The sequence below is a fragment of the Danio rerio genome, chromosome 24 (genome assembly GCF_052040795.2).
Source record: "Danio rerio strain M-AB ecotype USA chromosome 24, GRCz13ab, whole genome shotgun sequence".
Lineage (NCBI taxonomy): Eukaryota > Metazoa > Chordata > Actinopteri > Cypriniformes > Danionidae > Danio > Danio rerio.
This window is the reverse complement of record NC_141044.1, coordinates 28,011,632-28,028,388: the sequence shown is the minus strand read 5'-3', so window position 1 is coordinate 28,028,388 and position 16,757 is coordinate 28,011,632. Positions and strand designations below refer to the sequence as shown.

At 34.6% G+C, this 16,757-nt stretch overlaps 1 protein-coding gene and 1 long non-coding RNA gene across 26 annotated transcripts in view; both read left to right on the top strand.

The window, feature by feature from the left end:
* pde7a (phosphodiesterase 7A) overlaps nucleotides 1-16,757 on the top strand; it is a 97,645-nt gene that overhangs the window by 27,359 nt on the left and 53,529 nt on the right. For 9 of the 24 annotated variants that reach the window (XM_087308070.1, XM_087308059.1, XM_087308031.1 and 6 more), the window contains exon 1: nucleotides 6,109-7,143. The exons of 14 other annotated variants lie outside the window; for them this stretch is intronic. Coding sequence is in view for 9 of the 10 variants with exons in the window: in XM_087308059.1 (XP_087164185.1) it covers nucleotides 7,006-7,143 (138 nt within the window). In the remaining variant the exon portion in view is untranslated. 24 annotated transcript variants of the gene reach the window in all.
* LOC141380705 (uncharacterized) lies at nucleotides 1,845-2,798 on the top strand. Of its 2 annotated transcripts, XR_015525030.1 has the most exons (3): nucleotides 1,845-1,911; nucleotides 2,293-2,332; nucleotides 2,443-2,798. It is a non-coding gene; the product is annotated as an uncharacterized LOC141380705 (long non-coding RNA). The 2 variants fall into 2 exon arrangements; XR_015525029.1 differs by lacking the exon at nucleotides 1,845-1,911 and having other exon boundaries at nucleotides 2,251-2,332.

Sequence of the window (16,757 nt, the reverse complement as noted above, 5' to 3'; positions counted from 1 at the left end):
ATACTATATAGTATATAGAAAAACAGTATATGAGCGGAGTATTATGCACGCATTAATAGTATTCAAAAAACAGTAGATGAGAAGTACTCGGATGACCTACTACTTCCGGTGAGATTTTGAAGTCCATTGGATGCTATCCCATTATGCTACTCGGGAGAATTCATCAATGGGAGTCATGCAAAAATGACAGTACATCAAATTTGCTAAGTAATGCTCCTTAAAATCTGTGTTATAACTTGTAAAAATACATATATAAACTTTTCGTCCATGAATTGTTAATATGTTATCATATATAGTCCTCACTCACCGTGTGCACCGCACTGCACGCATTGTCTGTGTGTGTGTGTGTGTGTGTGTGTGTATGTGTGTGTTTGTAGTCCACTTAGAATCCACCATGGAAATCATTTATGTTTGTTATTGCATTAAATTGTTTCATTAAATTGCACTTACATGCCTGTGTTTTTATTTCTGTAATAAATACGGCGTTTCGTGATTAATCATGATTAATTACAAAAAGTGTGATTAATTGCGTAAATTTTTTAATCATTTGACATCCCTAATATATATATATATATATATATATATATATATATATATATATATATATATATATATATATATATATATATATATATATATATATATATATTTACATACATACATAAATACATATATTTTTATTTTTATTTTTTTTACTTTTTGGGGCGAAGCAGTCGCGCAGTAGGTAGTCCTGTCACCTCACAGCAAGAAGGTTGCTGGGTCACTGGTTCGATCCTCGGCTCAGTTGGCATTTCTGTGTGGTTTGCATGTTCTCCATGCGTTCGTGTGATTTTCCTCCGGGTGCTCCGGTTTCCTCCACAGTCCAAAGACATGCGGTACAGGTGAATTGGGCAGGCTAAATTGTCAGTAGTGTATGAGTGTGTGTGTGTGTGTGTGTGGATGTTTCCCAAAAGATGGGTTGCGGCTGGAAGGGCATCCGCTGCTTAAAAACTTGCTGAATAAATTCATTCCGCTGAGGCGACTAGGCTGACAAGAAAATGAATGAATATTTAACTTATCTATTCTTCTGACTTACTACAGGTTAGAGTTCTTTTTATATACAGTAATTTTTATTTTACAGTAATTCATTTTAATGCACTTTTCTCTTTCTAAATGTTATGGCACATTCCCATAATTCAACATTCTTGACAAAGGAGAGATTTTTACCAAATATCTCTCTTCATATGCATATAATAGATGAATAACTATTCATGAATGTACAGTACACAAATATTTAAGACCTAAAATTTACAATAATCACCTAAATGTTTTTTTTCTAAAGATTGGAGCACATTCCCAAAGGCCAGATTGACTCACAACCGGTGAAATCAAACCATATGTCTTTCTTCATAAGCATAGAATAGACACATTTTTAAGAAGAATAATTACAATAACTCACCTACATGTAATGCTGGGCTGACTTATTACAGGATAAATTTTACCAATATTTCCCTTCATATGCAAACAGTAGGCAAAGTTTTTTTTTGATAAATGCAGTAAATTTATATTTGAAAGATTTGGTGAATACTCTGATCTTGATTGTGAACACTAATTCTTAAATGGGGGTTGGTTGGCTTATTATTATTATTTTTTCTTGATAAAATTACTTTAAGCGACAAGTTCTGCCATTTCACTACAGCCAATCAACAAATTTACATAGAACACTAAAAGCCGAAGCACTAACATCACACAAATAATAATTTGTTGGTATAAATAAGATTTGGTGTGCTCATGTTGTGTTTTACGTCTTTCAGATTTAGTGTGGTATGTGTAAAAGAATTAGTTTTTTGTCATTTTTCATACAGCATACATAAACTACCCGAACTATCAGCAACTACTCCAGCTATCCCAACGTAAATCAAAAGACATCAGGTATACTTTTGCTGTGATTCAGAGACTGTTGATGAACATTGGAGCAGCCGGCAGTGCAAGAGTACACTTACATGTGAATTGAATTAAAGTTCAGGTTTTATGACCTGATAAGTTCTGGCGTCATTTTTATCCAAGAGTCTGTATTAGTTGTGTATTTTACAGTTTTAAAGTTATTTATTTATTCTCCTGTTGAGTTTAATTTTACTTTACAATTTCTTTGTAAATACAGTTATTTTGTAAGTAAATTGTGTGTAATTGTTAAATTGTGAGTAAATCCTTGTGTAATGTATTCCATTGTCTGTTCTATTTTGTATAAATGTACAGTACACAAATATTTAAGACCAAATATGTACAGTAATTCACCATTTTTTTTATCTATAGGTTGTAGCACATTCCCAGAGGTCATATTGACTTACAACAGGTGAGATTTAACCACCAAATGTCTTCCTTTATGTGCATAGAAAAGACAATTTTTAAGAAGAAGAATTACAATAATTCACCTAAATGTAGTTTTCTCTTTCTAACTTGTAGCTAATTCCCAGATGCCGGGATGATTTACTACAGGTGGATATTTAGCAATATATCCCTTCATATGCAAACAGTAGACAAACACTTAAAAAAAAAAAGTCAGTAAATTTCAGATTTTTAACAATTTTGTGATTACTCTAATCTTAATTGTGTACACTGTAAGACATGATGAACATTAGATATTTAAAAAGTTAGATATTTGTTTTTTTCTCCTCTTGAGTTTAATTTCACTTAAATTTCTTTGTAAAAGCAATTATTTTGTAAGGAAAATGAATTTGTGTAAATACAGTTATTTAGTAAGTAAATGATGTGTAGTTGTTAAATTGTAAGTGAAATCCTTTAATAAAATGTGTAATGTATTTCATTGTCTGTTCTATTTTTGATTGAGACAATCTTCGAGATTAAGTTCAGCGAACTTGAAAATGAAAGTTAATATTTCAACTGCACTTTGCAAGTTCTGCTTACTTGAAAATGTAGGTTAACCTATTAAAACTCAACTTTGCAAGTTCGATTTACTTAAAATAAGTAGTTAGGTTAACTATTTAACTCTGTCAACTAACATTTTAAGTTGAAAAGACGAGAATTAGGTCAATACAACTTAACTAAGTCAATGCAACAAGATTACTCGAATAATTAATTTTTTTTTTTACTGTGTTTTGGTAATCAAAGTCTGACCATTTGCTTCCTCTTTTAGAGTGCATGGTGGTACTTTGTTAATGAGGGCTTCAGCCACAATATTCTTGATTACTCTACCATTAGTTTGCTATTAGGGAATGATGCACAAAAAGAAAGCCCTGCCCCTACTTAATATTCCATTTCAGTTAGACACAACATACTGAAATACAAATCTCAGAAACTACAGGTTCATCCTGCATCTTGCTGAATCAGTGAATAGGGTTCCAACCCAGTACAAGCAGGGTGTACCTAATAAAGTGGACACAGAGTGTAATAACTTGTTTTCACATTGTGAGCATACAACAATACACTTTTGATTAAAAAATATCTTAATGCTTTGTAATATTTTCCACGAAGTTCACTGGCCTGAAGAACTCTTATAATCTATGATTTGGCAGCATTTATTCAAGATCCCTAGAAACGGATTAGGACTGCACGTTGTGGGGTTTGGATCTGCAGAATTGTATTGTGTGCGGTGGGGAGGGGGGTACAGAGGGCAATTATACTCACTACTGGCACATGGCCTCTGTTGCCATGGCACAGTTCACTATTGTCTCCGACAACTCCAGTTAAAACATTTGCTAATGTTGCAAAGCTTTATGACCTAAATTGAAGAATTAAAGTGACCCAAAGAGTGGGCTGAACTTCCACTGATTATTTTAAATAGACACCAATGAAAGGATAACTGTAGAAGATGATATATCAAGTATTATTAACATCATTTTCACAAGGCTGATTTGAAGTTGGTAAACTTGTGTACACATTTTATGTATGCAGATTAATATTTTCGTTGAAACTGGAACAGAGTGTTCAAAAGTTAATGATGATTACTTTAAGTGCATATTATCATGCGTTTCTATGCAAATTGTACTTCAGCACACAATATGATACTTAGAAACTGCTATTGACTAAGTGTTGTCATGCAATTATCTGTTAATGCCTGACAACACTCTTATTGTTTAAACTTGTAAAGTTCTCTGTGGTTAAGCTTATGCAAACAAACACATTAAAGGTGAAGCTGGAGCTAAAGGATGAGTTTATTTGTAGTGTTGTCAAACTGAGGATCACGAACCTTTGCATTTAGGTTTTAGCTGTATTTTGTTGTTGATGGTTTTACAAAGAAGCTCCAATAACCACACAATGTTTCCATTACACAAATGTTTACATAAAACATGTGTAAAACATTTACAATGGGGTATATTCACAGCTAGTGTTTTTCAGCCAATGATAAACTTCCGGTAAAAGTTTAATGTGACTATTTTCAATTTCACAGGGTTCCTTTTAAAGCATCAATGTTGTAATGTAATAACAATACATACAGTTAAATAAAGCTTTCATTTAGTTGTTCAAGCATAAAACGAGATGAATGACCGTGTGTAACCGCTAGCACCATCAGGATGAGCAGGCAAGTGCAGAAACTCCATTGAAAAAAACGGGGGTAAAATAAACTCATATCTTAAAGACATGGTGAGGGAAAAGGGCAGTGAAGATCACTGATTTTTAAAGAAATCAGACCTTAAACGTGGCAATTTTATAATGGAATGACAGTTCACCGGAAATGCTGAGGCTGGCTGGCTGAAATTAAACGTCTGTGTGCATATAGCCCATTGAAAAAAATTCATTTTAGATTAATAAAACATTCTTTACACTATGAAAACAAAACCGTTCTTTGAAAAACCTTTCACTAAAATGTCAAATATTCACAGCATCACTGTGAAAATCCCTGTTTGGTTCTTCCTGACATCATTATTCGGAAGTGTTCAGCCAAAAATGTACATTTGCAGTGGATTTACCTATTCAAGATGCCAGTACAACATAAAAGGAGATGATTTTAGCTCAAATCATCTTTGCTGATTCATAAAATACAGTTGAAGTCAGAATTATTAGCCCCCCTTTGAATTTTTCTTTTTAAAATATTTCCTAAATTATGTTTAACAGAGCAAGACCATTTTTACAGTATGTCTGATAATATTTTTTCTTCTGGAGAAAGTCTTATTTGTTTTATTTCGGCTAGAATTAAAGCAGGAATTAATTTTTTAAACACCATTTTAGTACAAGATTATTAACATCTTAAAGCTATTTTCTTTTGATAGTCTACAGAAAAAAAACATCATTATACAATAACTTGCCTAATTACCCTAACCTGCCTATTTAACCTAATTAACCTAGTTAAGCCTTTAAATGACACTTTAAGCTGTACAGAAGTGCTTGATAAATATCCAGTAAAATATTATTTACTGTCATCATTGCAAATATAAAATAAATCAGTTATTAGAGATGAGTTATTAAAACTATTATGTTTAGAAATGTGTTGAAAAAATTCTCCATCAAACAGAAATTGGGGAAAAAATAAATAAACAGGAGGGCTAATAATTCAGGGGGGATAATAATTCTGACTTCAACTGTACAAGTGAGTCAAGAGTATTCAGCTGAGTCAAAACGAATGAATACCAGTGGCTCCTGGTGAAACTTTGAGGTCTTTATCTTATGAATCACCAATGATCTTGAAAAAAGTCACCTACATCTTGGATGGCCAGAGTAAATTAAAAGCAAGTTATTGTGTTTTTTTGGCTAAAGTATCTCTTTAACAATGAGATAGAAAACCTAATGAAATGTTAAATGTTTCCAAAAAAACAAAAACAAAATAGGTTTACTCATGGGTTTTATTATTGAGAAGTTAACAGTTGCTCGTTGCTCACGAATAACTGGATGACTCATACAGAGAAAAGGTAATCACTGGCAATGATGTAGACCGGCTGCAGGGCAAACCCCGTTGTAGTGGAATACCCTTGTTGAGGTCCGTACAGTCAGCGAACGAGTGCATAAATCAGCCTTGAAAGCACAGCCAATGAGATACGCCGTCTCAAAAGCGTTCGGTGGTGTAGTCCAATGGGAGTCGGCCTTACATGTCTAACCGCGCGCCTATTGGCGGAGAAAGACGAGGACGTTTTGCGAACGCTTTCCGTACAACCCCATCTCTTTCGCAGGTGGTGCATGTTCGGAAACAGCTTGCAATGTTCAGGACGAACTGAGACTGCCGTATGTAATCAGCGTAATTTATTTACCGTTTCGTGTTTTCTTTTTGACAGCATGTGCCAGCACATGCACGGCGTGGTCGCGGGGCGTGTTTTTATTCCACCCAGGCCACTTTCTTCTGGTTAATATACAGTGCTGCATTGAGTATTACGGGTGCCGTGTGTGTCTGCATTGAGAAAAAAGAGACAGCGAGAATAAATGTTCATGCACCGCAGAGCTTGAATGAAATCCGTCGTTAAACAGAGGCAACTTCCCGCACGTTTATTGAGAAATCCGCAGGATCTCTCCGTTTTCTCCTCCAAGCATCGGCATCGGGGTTTGAAGTGGTCATGCCTTTTGTTTTAATTTGGGAGACGAGACTGCGGAGCCATTTGCACGATGATGATGATTCACGACTGGACGGAGTTTAAAAAATGAGGAAGCATTTTTTTCTAAAGATACTAAAAAGATAGAGGAGAGGCCTCGTCGTTCCGCAGGCCGTGATCTGTGCATGGGAAAAGGAAGAAGAAAGGAAGAAAACCCGAGCCTGATGAATAAAAATCGAGTGAAATGGAGCACGAGACACGCGCGTGGGGAAATATGGACCATATCAATAATGACGGCGGTGTGCGCGAGAACCAGATCGATCCAAACAAAATGAAGCACTTCGCCTCTTGAGCATTTAAACTGATATTTTTTTTATTTGCAATTTACAGGAGAGGGGATTCCCGTGCTTTTTGAGAGTTGCAAACGGCGCTCAAGTTCCTTGCAAGTTCTCCTCTCCACCTTCTTTTGATTCCTATGGTTATTTTACTACTTTTCCTTCAGCGGCTTTGAATTATTTTCGATCCGGATCGATAGCGTTGATAATATTCAATGGAATTATGTTATCAGTTACCGGTTTTGCCTCTAGACAGGCCGGTTCCCAAACATGTTCTCAGCCGAAGGGGAGCCATTAGTTTCAGCTCCAGTTCCTCTTTATTTGGAGCCCCCGACCCGAGGCAGCTGTCACAGGTAAAGAACTAAATATTTGGGCTGTGTGTCAAAACCTAGCGAACTGACTGCCTAGAGAATCGTGTTCTGAATCTCTTTGGAGCTTCTAAAGCATGCCATGTTAACTCGACACTTAATGTTTGCTATGTTTAATCATTTTTGAGCGTTTAAGTTCAATTTGGAGGGTGCTTAGATGTTTCGGGTATGTAATAGGAACTTAGTTCATGTTCTGAGTTCAATTAATCAACTCTTTCATTCGAATCCTATTCGAATGTTCGGAACATGCAAATGATGCTCTTATATTCTATGAAGTAGGTTCTTGTTCCAAATTCGGTTTATATGTTTGGAAAAATGAAGTGTATTTCATGTTGTTTAGGCTTTGTGTGTCTAATGACTTTTTAATGGATGGTTATATATTTTATTAATTTTCATAACATTTCTGCAAACCACTTATCGGTGACCACATTTCATAGGGGCCTAATTACAACATAATTCGGATGTGAACGAAATACAAATCGGATTAATAAATTCAAAGCTCAGTTGATTCAGAACCAGCTTATGAGTCTAAACTTCTACCACATAATAGTCTGTGTTTTGTTCGGAAAACATCGTGTAGTGGCAAAGTTGGTTTTATATTCGCACATTCGTTTAGTGACAGCTTGTGACATGCTCCCTTTATTGTTTTCCATGGTACTTTAAATATTTGGTCTAAAATCACATGCAAGTATGACTTCAAAACAACATTAGCACTATTGATTTGACTGTGAACAATGTTGTACTTTGGTAGCCATTGGCTGCTAATATAATTTTCCTATTTACAAGTCGTCTGATTGAATCAAGTCTGATTGTGTAAATATAAAACCAACTGTACCTCAATAAACATTGTTAATGCAACCAAACTTAAAGAAAATCATCCATATTCTCATTTCTCATCATTACTAGGTAAGCAGCTCGCAAGGTTTTGAGACGAGGCCCAACTTCTATCCATTCTCAATTATTCTTATGCTTGTTCAGGGTCTTGATTTATTTACTCAGAAGTCTCCAAGTGTCAGGGTTTGACAAGAGACAGCGTTATTTTCCCTAATTGTCTGTTGTCGCTGTCATACTGCGGTGTTGGCAACACAAAATATGTTTTGTTGTCCCTTTGGGCCACATGCTGACAATCTTTCAGGCTGAAAGTGTGTCACTCTCCCCCTCACACACACACACACACACACACACACACACCATGTTTTGAGTTTGTTGGGGATTCTCTTGGACAGCCCTCCTGCAACTTGTTACTCGGTGTCCATTGGGGAGATTTTAGGTGTTTCACTGCTACTCTAACAAACTGAATGATTCATCTGGTGCTTTTAACTCTGTAAAGACTGAAATTGTACTCAGAAAAAAATAGAAACTAATGGACTTTTATTGAACTTTCAGACAATATGCTTGCACATATATCTCGGGTTTTGTGTGGATATATCAGGGTTTATTGCCTATAAGCTAATATGTATAACCAGACCATGGTGTTCATACTTGAGGAAGAAAAAAAAGCAGAGACATTAACTGAAGAGCATTTGTGAAGTGCAGTTATTTATATGGCCAAAGAGGATTGAACGTCTCCTCTAGTCACTGACAGAATTGAAGACTGCATTCTTAAATTACATATAAAAGCAAATATGTCTCACTAATTCAGCAATATTTAATTGATTAATTGCTGGAAGATGTTTGTATGTACATGCATATAAATGTAAGTACAGTCAGTGTCTTTCATACAACTAGAGAAAATGCCATCATCAAAAGATGGATAAAATGATGTTTCATCATGATTTAGCATAACAGTAAAACAACACATTAAAATTGCACAATTCTGTAGATGTAAAATAAAAGTTAATTTGAGTAGGCTATTATTGTTATTTCTTAAACGTATGGTTAAACAACAACAATAATATTAGGTCTATGTGTAGGTCTACTGTTGGTTAAAATGCTAAATTTTGTATAGACTTGGAATGGTGGAATTGAACAGACTTTAAATTTGTCTTGGTTGTTAATTCGCAGTAAAGTGATGCAATTAGAATACAACTATCAATAATTGTAAAGTTAAATTATTGTGTTTGTGACACATGCATGTCATTTGTCATTGACAACATTATTAGACCATTTTTTCACTGATAGAATGAGACATTTGTCATTATCAGATTCAACTCTTGCATTATATTCAACATTTTATAGGCTAAAGTAGTTTTACTGACACCGTTGAACATTTATTTTCATGCACAACACTGTGTTTGCTATGAAAGAAAACTATATCAAATGCTTGTCGTAATTATAACTCTAAAATACGATTTGGTCATTTAAATGATGTGCGTGCTTTTGGTTTTACTTTCACTGCCGAGTTTGATTCATGTCATGGCTGCCGTCACTTTAAGGAAGAAAAAAAAAACATATATGCAAATCATACATCTCACGCAGCTCCCAAACAATCTGCAACAAACTGAATGTTATTTACAACTTTATTACCTGTTATTTACAGCCTATGCAGGTTCTGTTCACTAAAGTAGACAGTATTGACATTAACAAAAATTGCATTGCGCATCCGCAAATACAGAAATTACATTTTTGGGTGAATTGTATCTTGTGACTCTTTCAACACCTTTTGGAGATGTCTATGTTGCTGAGCAACGAATATAAAATGTTTTTGTGCAACCGCCTTTACGCATCTCTCCTGGTCTTGAAAATAAAATTGGCTGAATCATAGAAATGCTGAAATAACATCATGTTTAGAGTTGAATCAAGACTGTAATCTTTTTACGATTTTGCAATTAATCGTGCAGCCCTAACTGAAATATGTATAAAATTGGTGTTCATACAATTATTTATTATGATTTCAATATTGAAAGAATTGATGAAAGGATAAAAAAGTGGTTTGAAGGACAGGAATAAGTAGTTTTGCACTGCACTTATATAAAATCATATTACGCCATCAGATAAATAATTTTGTGGTCATAGCTAACTGCCGTCTTTTTTTTGCATGTAACCTGTTATTACTCTAAATAATATTGTAACGGCTGTCTTCTGTAAATCATTGTAAACCGGGAACATGTACCAAAAATACAACACTTCTATTGTTTTGATGCTTGAAAACCCCTATTCATCTTTGACCCACATACATTTATGGATGTTTTTTTTTTTCAAAAAAGAAATGATGAATGGGTAATGAAGTGAACCTAAGTTGCTTCTTTGTTCTAAGTTGCAGTGGGCAGAAATCATATTAGTTTGCAACAGGGTATTCAGCAATGTTTTGATAAGTTGAATAATTTAGAGGCCTTAGATTTTTGTATATCAAATGTGATACAGTAGGCGTCATATGATAAAAGAGCATGGCATCTCTTTCAACCATGTAAATAAAGCGAAGCTTTTTAAAATGAGTATAATGAATGAGTAATGAAGTTGCTTGCACATTGAGTAATGTTATTGTGCTTGATATCAAGTATAAAGGCTGTGCATGTATAAACGGTGCTTTTATTATCAACCGTAATCTTTCGTAGGCCTGTACTCAATCTTTAATAGGAGATAATGCATATCTTTAGGTCAAAGGATTGTCACTCACTGTACTTGATAAGTATGTGATAAATTTACTAGTCTTGCAGCAAGCTCACACAGACCGAGATAACATGCTTAGCTAGTGAAAGAAACCCTGCAGGGCTTGGAGGCCTAGAATTTAAGATGTAGTCAGTCAATAATAAGGGTCATGTCACCAAGCAACCGCTTGTATTGGGAGTTAGATTAGATAACCCTTCTGTCCAGTGTATTGCCTCAACTGTCCCTGGTTGTCGGAGTCTACCAGATGCTATCAGCTTCTCTAAAGTCAAACATATGCAAATAGAGCTTGCTACTGCTTTTCTAGTCAAACTAGTAAATGTTTGAATTGTCAAACTGGTCTCAGTGTTTATGTTTGTATGAGTGCGTGACATTTACAGCTGCAAAATGTACTTAATTTTTGTTCTGCTTTGGATATATTGAATCTTTAAAGTAAAAATGAAATCAAAACTAACCATATGATTTTGTTAGCTCACATTGCTAATTTTGTGGTGAACAATTCATCTGTGCATGTTATTATTAAGAAATAAATATAGTTTGCCCTTGTAATCTAAAATTAAAATCCAAAATTGCACTTCCTGTTTGTTTTCAGTTAAATTCTCAGATTACATCTGTTTGAGGTTTTGGGTTTGATTAACATATTTAACCACGCCCCTCCAACTGTCAGTTTTCACAACAAACAGAAATGTGAGGAGGAAGTGTCTGTTAGGTTGTAATAACTCTTTTTAAAACCCTCTTCCCGGTTATTCTGAATGGAATCAACTTTACTACATCCAATCAGTTTGCAGTAAAAAAAAAAAAAAAAAACAAGGCACGCCTACTGTTTTTATTTTTCAAGGAACTGCGTTACAATACGAAAAAAAAAAAAAACGGTCACAGCTTCTGGTTCATGCAGACTTAAATTTGTTAAAGGCCTTAAATTATGTACAGATCTTTTTTTGATAAATTATTTTTTATGGATGACTTAACCTTACCCAAAACCTAAACCTAACCATTTAAAACATAATTAAAATATGTAAAAATATTTTTTTCTAAGAGTGTGGCATTAAAAAAAATAAAATCGATATTTAGAGTCGATAATCATAAACCACCTACCTCTAAACCGATTATGTGCAAGGGAAAGAAATACGTGATGGACAAGTACTATCACAAAAATGCAAACATATCGAAAACGATACCAAAGTAGTAACACATTTTCAAGTGTTGTAATTGCAGTTTAATATTAATAAACAATGTTGTTTTGAGTTATGTGCAGAGCAGAACTTATAATATAACTTTTAATTGGTAAATATTACGGTTGTGAAAAGTATCGATTTCAAAATCAAGCACTTTTGAGCAGGTTCTTAAAACACCTCTGATTGAGCGTTGTGTTCACATTCTCAACCAATATGACTGATTAGCTATGAAAGTCATCGCTTTAACACTCTTTGCCGCTGTTGGCCAAGTTCAAATACAAATTTAAGTACATGGACACAGGAGTGTTTGAAAGCTGCGCTTGTCTGTTGATCCATCTATAATCACCTAAATAAGCAGTTCGTTGATGGATCAGGTGATAGACGTGGCTTTGAACTTGTTCAGTGTCCATCACTATGTATTCGCACTTGGTGAACTGCAGTGAAGGGATGACTTTCAGAGCTGATCACAGTCAAATCTGTTTAGCACAATGGTCAATCAACAGTGCTCTAATGTTAACGGGAAATAGACGTTTTAAAAATTTCTCTATCGAAGGGTAGTGACATCAGTACTTTTCACCATCCTATTAAAATGTTATCCCAATACACTAATTTCTCATTTAAGCTAGCATCATCCAAAACACTGCTTGTCACAATGTAGACAAGACGATGACAACAAACGAGTGTTAGCTTTTACTGCTGTGGTAAATGTAGTGAATTTTCGAACAAGTGTGGGTTCGATGCATGAAGTTGCTGCTGTTAAGGAGAAAGAAAGATGTAGTGGCTGATATAAAGCTGGAATTTAGGTCTGTTCCTCCCAGCAGTACGGATTAACAGCATTTGAATAAATGGATTCCTTTTGTGATTTTTTTTTGTTTTGTTGCGTTTGTAGTAAAGTTGTGGCAAAAAAACATTTTTGAAATTGATGCTGAGACTTTTATTGCTAAGTGCATCGCTATTCTCTCTTGAATCGATTCTGAGCTTAGATTTTTAATTTTTTTTGATTGAGCTATATGCTTTTCATACAGCTGAACTTTGCATCCAATTCCTTACAAATACCACTTGAACCCAAAATAATCATTAATAAAGTTCGGAAAAGTTTGAAAACTAATAAAGTGTTCATAGTAAGCTTTGTTTACAATAATCTTGCATCCCAAAATCCAAGTTTCGTTATTCAACTGAATACACAAGCAGTCTTCCTTATGAGTATTTGATTAAAAAACAGCATAGAGTGTCATCTGCTGTAAAAAACTAAGCTCGGAATAACCATACATTTCGAAAATTGACTGACTATGGGCGCATCTCAATCAGCACCCTTGTTCAGAAGTCGCCAACTGTTTTAAGTGCTGTCCCAATCTCAAATTCTTCCAGTGCACTGAAATGCATCAATATGCACTGCGCACCCTTAACGAAAGTTTGGAATCATGAAATATGATTCACGTGACCCAAATGATCAAACATAATGACAAAAGAGATGTTGTATTTATTGATTTGTAACAAGAACAAACATGGCTAGGTAGGTTAGGAAAAATCTAGTGTTTACAATTTTTAAATGGTTGAAATGTTGCGTGTAGAAGAAACAATAAAATTATTAAAACAAAATCAAATAAATCAATTAATTTAGTTCTGCTGTTGTTTATAAACTCCAGTTTTGATGATGTACAATGAGGACGTTCTCATGTCACACTCAGTGTGTCCCAATGTCTAGTGAACCAAACTCACTGTCCTAACCAGTGCCTGAATTTGTGCACGACCTACTGATGAACGACCTCGGGAGCTAGGGCACTGATTGAAATGCAGCATACGTTTAACCCTTGTGTACTGTTCAAATTGACTACCCTTTTATTATGTCGGTGGCTGTTTTTGCCCTATTGACTTCCATTGTAATGAAATTTTTGATTGCAAAGCCATGACACCAAATAATCATGCATTCTTGATTTTTGGTGATTTTTATTTTATTTTTTTTCCTGTTGGGACGAGGTAGATCTTCATTTATACTGTTGATCATCAGTTGGCAGCATTTACCATTTAGATAGGCCTAGACTTTTATATGGAGATCTATGGAGTAAAACCGAAAATTATAGTGTGTGTGTTTGTGCAGACACAAACACAGACACACTTCATATAACAATATAATTTTTTTAAACCCTTTTTTTGCACTGCAACTTATGATCAAAACAAAAAAATGTTATATTTACTTCTTAACAACAGGGAAAACCAGCAACAATCAAAAATACATGAATATTTGGTGTCATGGAATCGCATTCAAAAAATGTCACTATAATGGAAGTCAATGTGGCAAAAACAGCCACGAACTTAGGGCTGGGCTGATAAAACGATATTATATCGAATCACGATAAAGTATGTCAATAACAATTATAAGCACTGGACTTTTTTTGCTGTATATTGATTTAAGAGACACAGCACACAGCAAAAATGTGCAACAATGAGAATCTCAAAGTGTGTTGATATTAGAGATGTACTGAATTGCCAAAGTCTGTTATGCCATTTAATAAACCATTATGCCATTTAATAAACCCTCTGATTTTTGTGGCTTCAGTCATTGTTGGGGTACTGTTTAAAATCTGGAAACATTAACAACTTGTATTGAAATATTTATCATTATCATTCAATATGGAAAATATTTATGGAGATTGCATCAGCCTTACGCAAACATAACGAAAGGATTGTAAATTGTTGAAATTAAAAAAAAAAATTAAAGCATTTTCCTAAAATAAGATTTGTGACTAAATATCATTCCGTTTGCTGAAACACAGAGAAAGTGTCCAAATTAGGATTCAAAATCACCCCGGAGAGGATGAAAACCTCCTGAACAGCACATAAGGATTAACAAATGTGATTGATAACTCAATGCCATTTGATATGACAGCTGAAGACAATATAACCAAAATGTTATGCCATGATTTCAGTTAGAGCTACATGTATCTGGCTAAAATGAGAATCGCAATATCTTTGCTTAAAATAAAGATCACGATTTTCTCTCGATTCTTTAGATGTATAATAAAGGCAATTTTTTTTTCTCAAATATATTGTAAAACAACAATAATATTATGTGTAGGTCTACTGGTTACTTTAATTCTAATCTATTTGTATTATTTCTAATGATAAATTATGTTTGAGATATATGCTAGCAATCTGTCATTGACAACATTGACCATTTTATTCACTGCTAAAATCAACATTATATTGGATAGAGTAGTTCTACTGACACTGTAAACATTTATTTTCATGCACAACTGTGTGTTCGCCATGAAGGAAAAAACATATCAAATGCTTATCGCAATCATAACTCTAAAATACAATATAATTGTTTTAATGATGTGCACGCTTTCGGTTTCATTTTCACTGCTAAGTGCTGTTCATACTTCATGCACGGCTCTCAAACTATCACTTTGTGCCACAAACTGAATATTATTTACAACTTTATTACCTGTTATTTACAGCCTATGCAGGTTGTGTTTACTAATGTAGCGCGTGCCCACCCTCTCTGTGGTAACAGCTCATGGTCGGCAGCTCACGTCACGTGTGATTTCCCGGCCGCGAATACAGCATTATATGAAGACAAAATTGACATTTTTAGATGAATTATACCTTATAAATACAGTATGTGACTCTGTCAACAACATTTGGAGGTGTCCATGTCGCTGAGCAACGTGTGTGAAACAATGAAAAGAGTTGTGCAGCTGCCTTTGCTTTTCTCTTGAACTTGAAAATATGATTGGCAGAATCGTAGAAATGCTGGATTAAGATCGTCTAGGGGGTCGAATCGAGATCGCAATCTTTTTTTTCGATTAATTGTGGAGCTCTAATTTCAGTATGCAGTAGGATTAATTTGTGAGCATTACACTACTATAGTACGTTACAATGTCGAGGGTAATCACGTAATGCGTTAGACCCACATCATTTGTTAGAACATGCTTTGCATAAAATTTATCCAAATTTTTATTATACTTTTGGAATTGTAACTATAAAGATAAACATTTAAGCGCATTCAGATTATATTTTCAGGTTTGCTGTTCATTCTAACAGGTGCTTTTCCAGTGGAATAATTGTTTCCCTTGGTTTTTAATACAATTTTGAGGTCTATTGGGAGTTTGACCCAGTATGCATTGAGACCTATTTGCTTCACTTAATGGTATTGGTTTGTGCAAAAAAGCATTTGTCCCTTATCTCTGTCTGTTATGCTGCATGCATGAAAGCCCAGCAGCTACAAGCGCCTTCTCTAAAAACACAATGCCTGACTAAGTGCCTCCCAGAGAGCTTGCTCTCAAACTGGCCTGGATTTTCACTGGAATTTCATCCGTGGGTGGAATGTGGGATAGACCCGGAGCGGCTCTTAGCCCTCGGTCTTGACAAGTCCAGGCCTTTGTGCTTCCTCCGTATGGATGAGAAGCATATTTGGGCTTTCAGTAGTGACGGATGAGCTGGACAGTACAGTCATTTAGAACAATGTTACCAAGAGAAGAAGAGATCAGGCAGGCCAAATCTCTGTGTGTAGCATATGTAGCATCGCTTTCAAGCAAGCTAAGGTAACTGCTTCGAATCGTGTAAATCCTAGTTGCAAATTATTAGTATCAAAACAAAATTATTATAATAACAATACATATTAATATTAATTGGAAACCATACATCATATACTTGTACAAATGTTATTTACAGGACTGTTAATAATAAATATGATTCTAACAATTAAAATAGTCATTATTAATAATGTTGTTAATGGCATATTTGTGTATATAATTATGCAATTTACAACGAAGATATTAATATTTTGAACGTAACAACAATAATAGGATTATATGTTATGCAGATATTAATATAGAAATATTAAATATCCAGACCCCCTAGTTTTTCACAAAA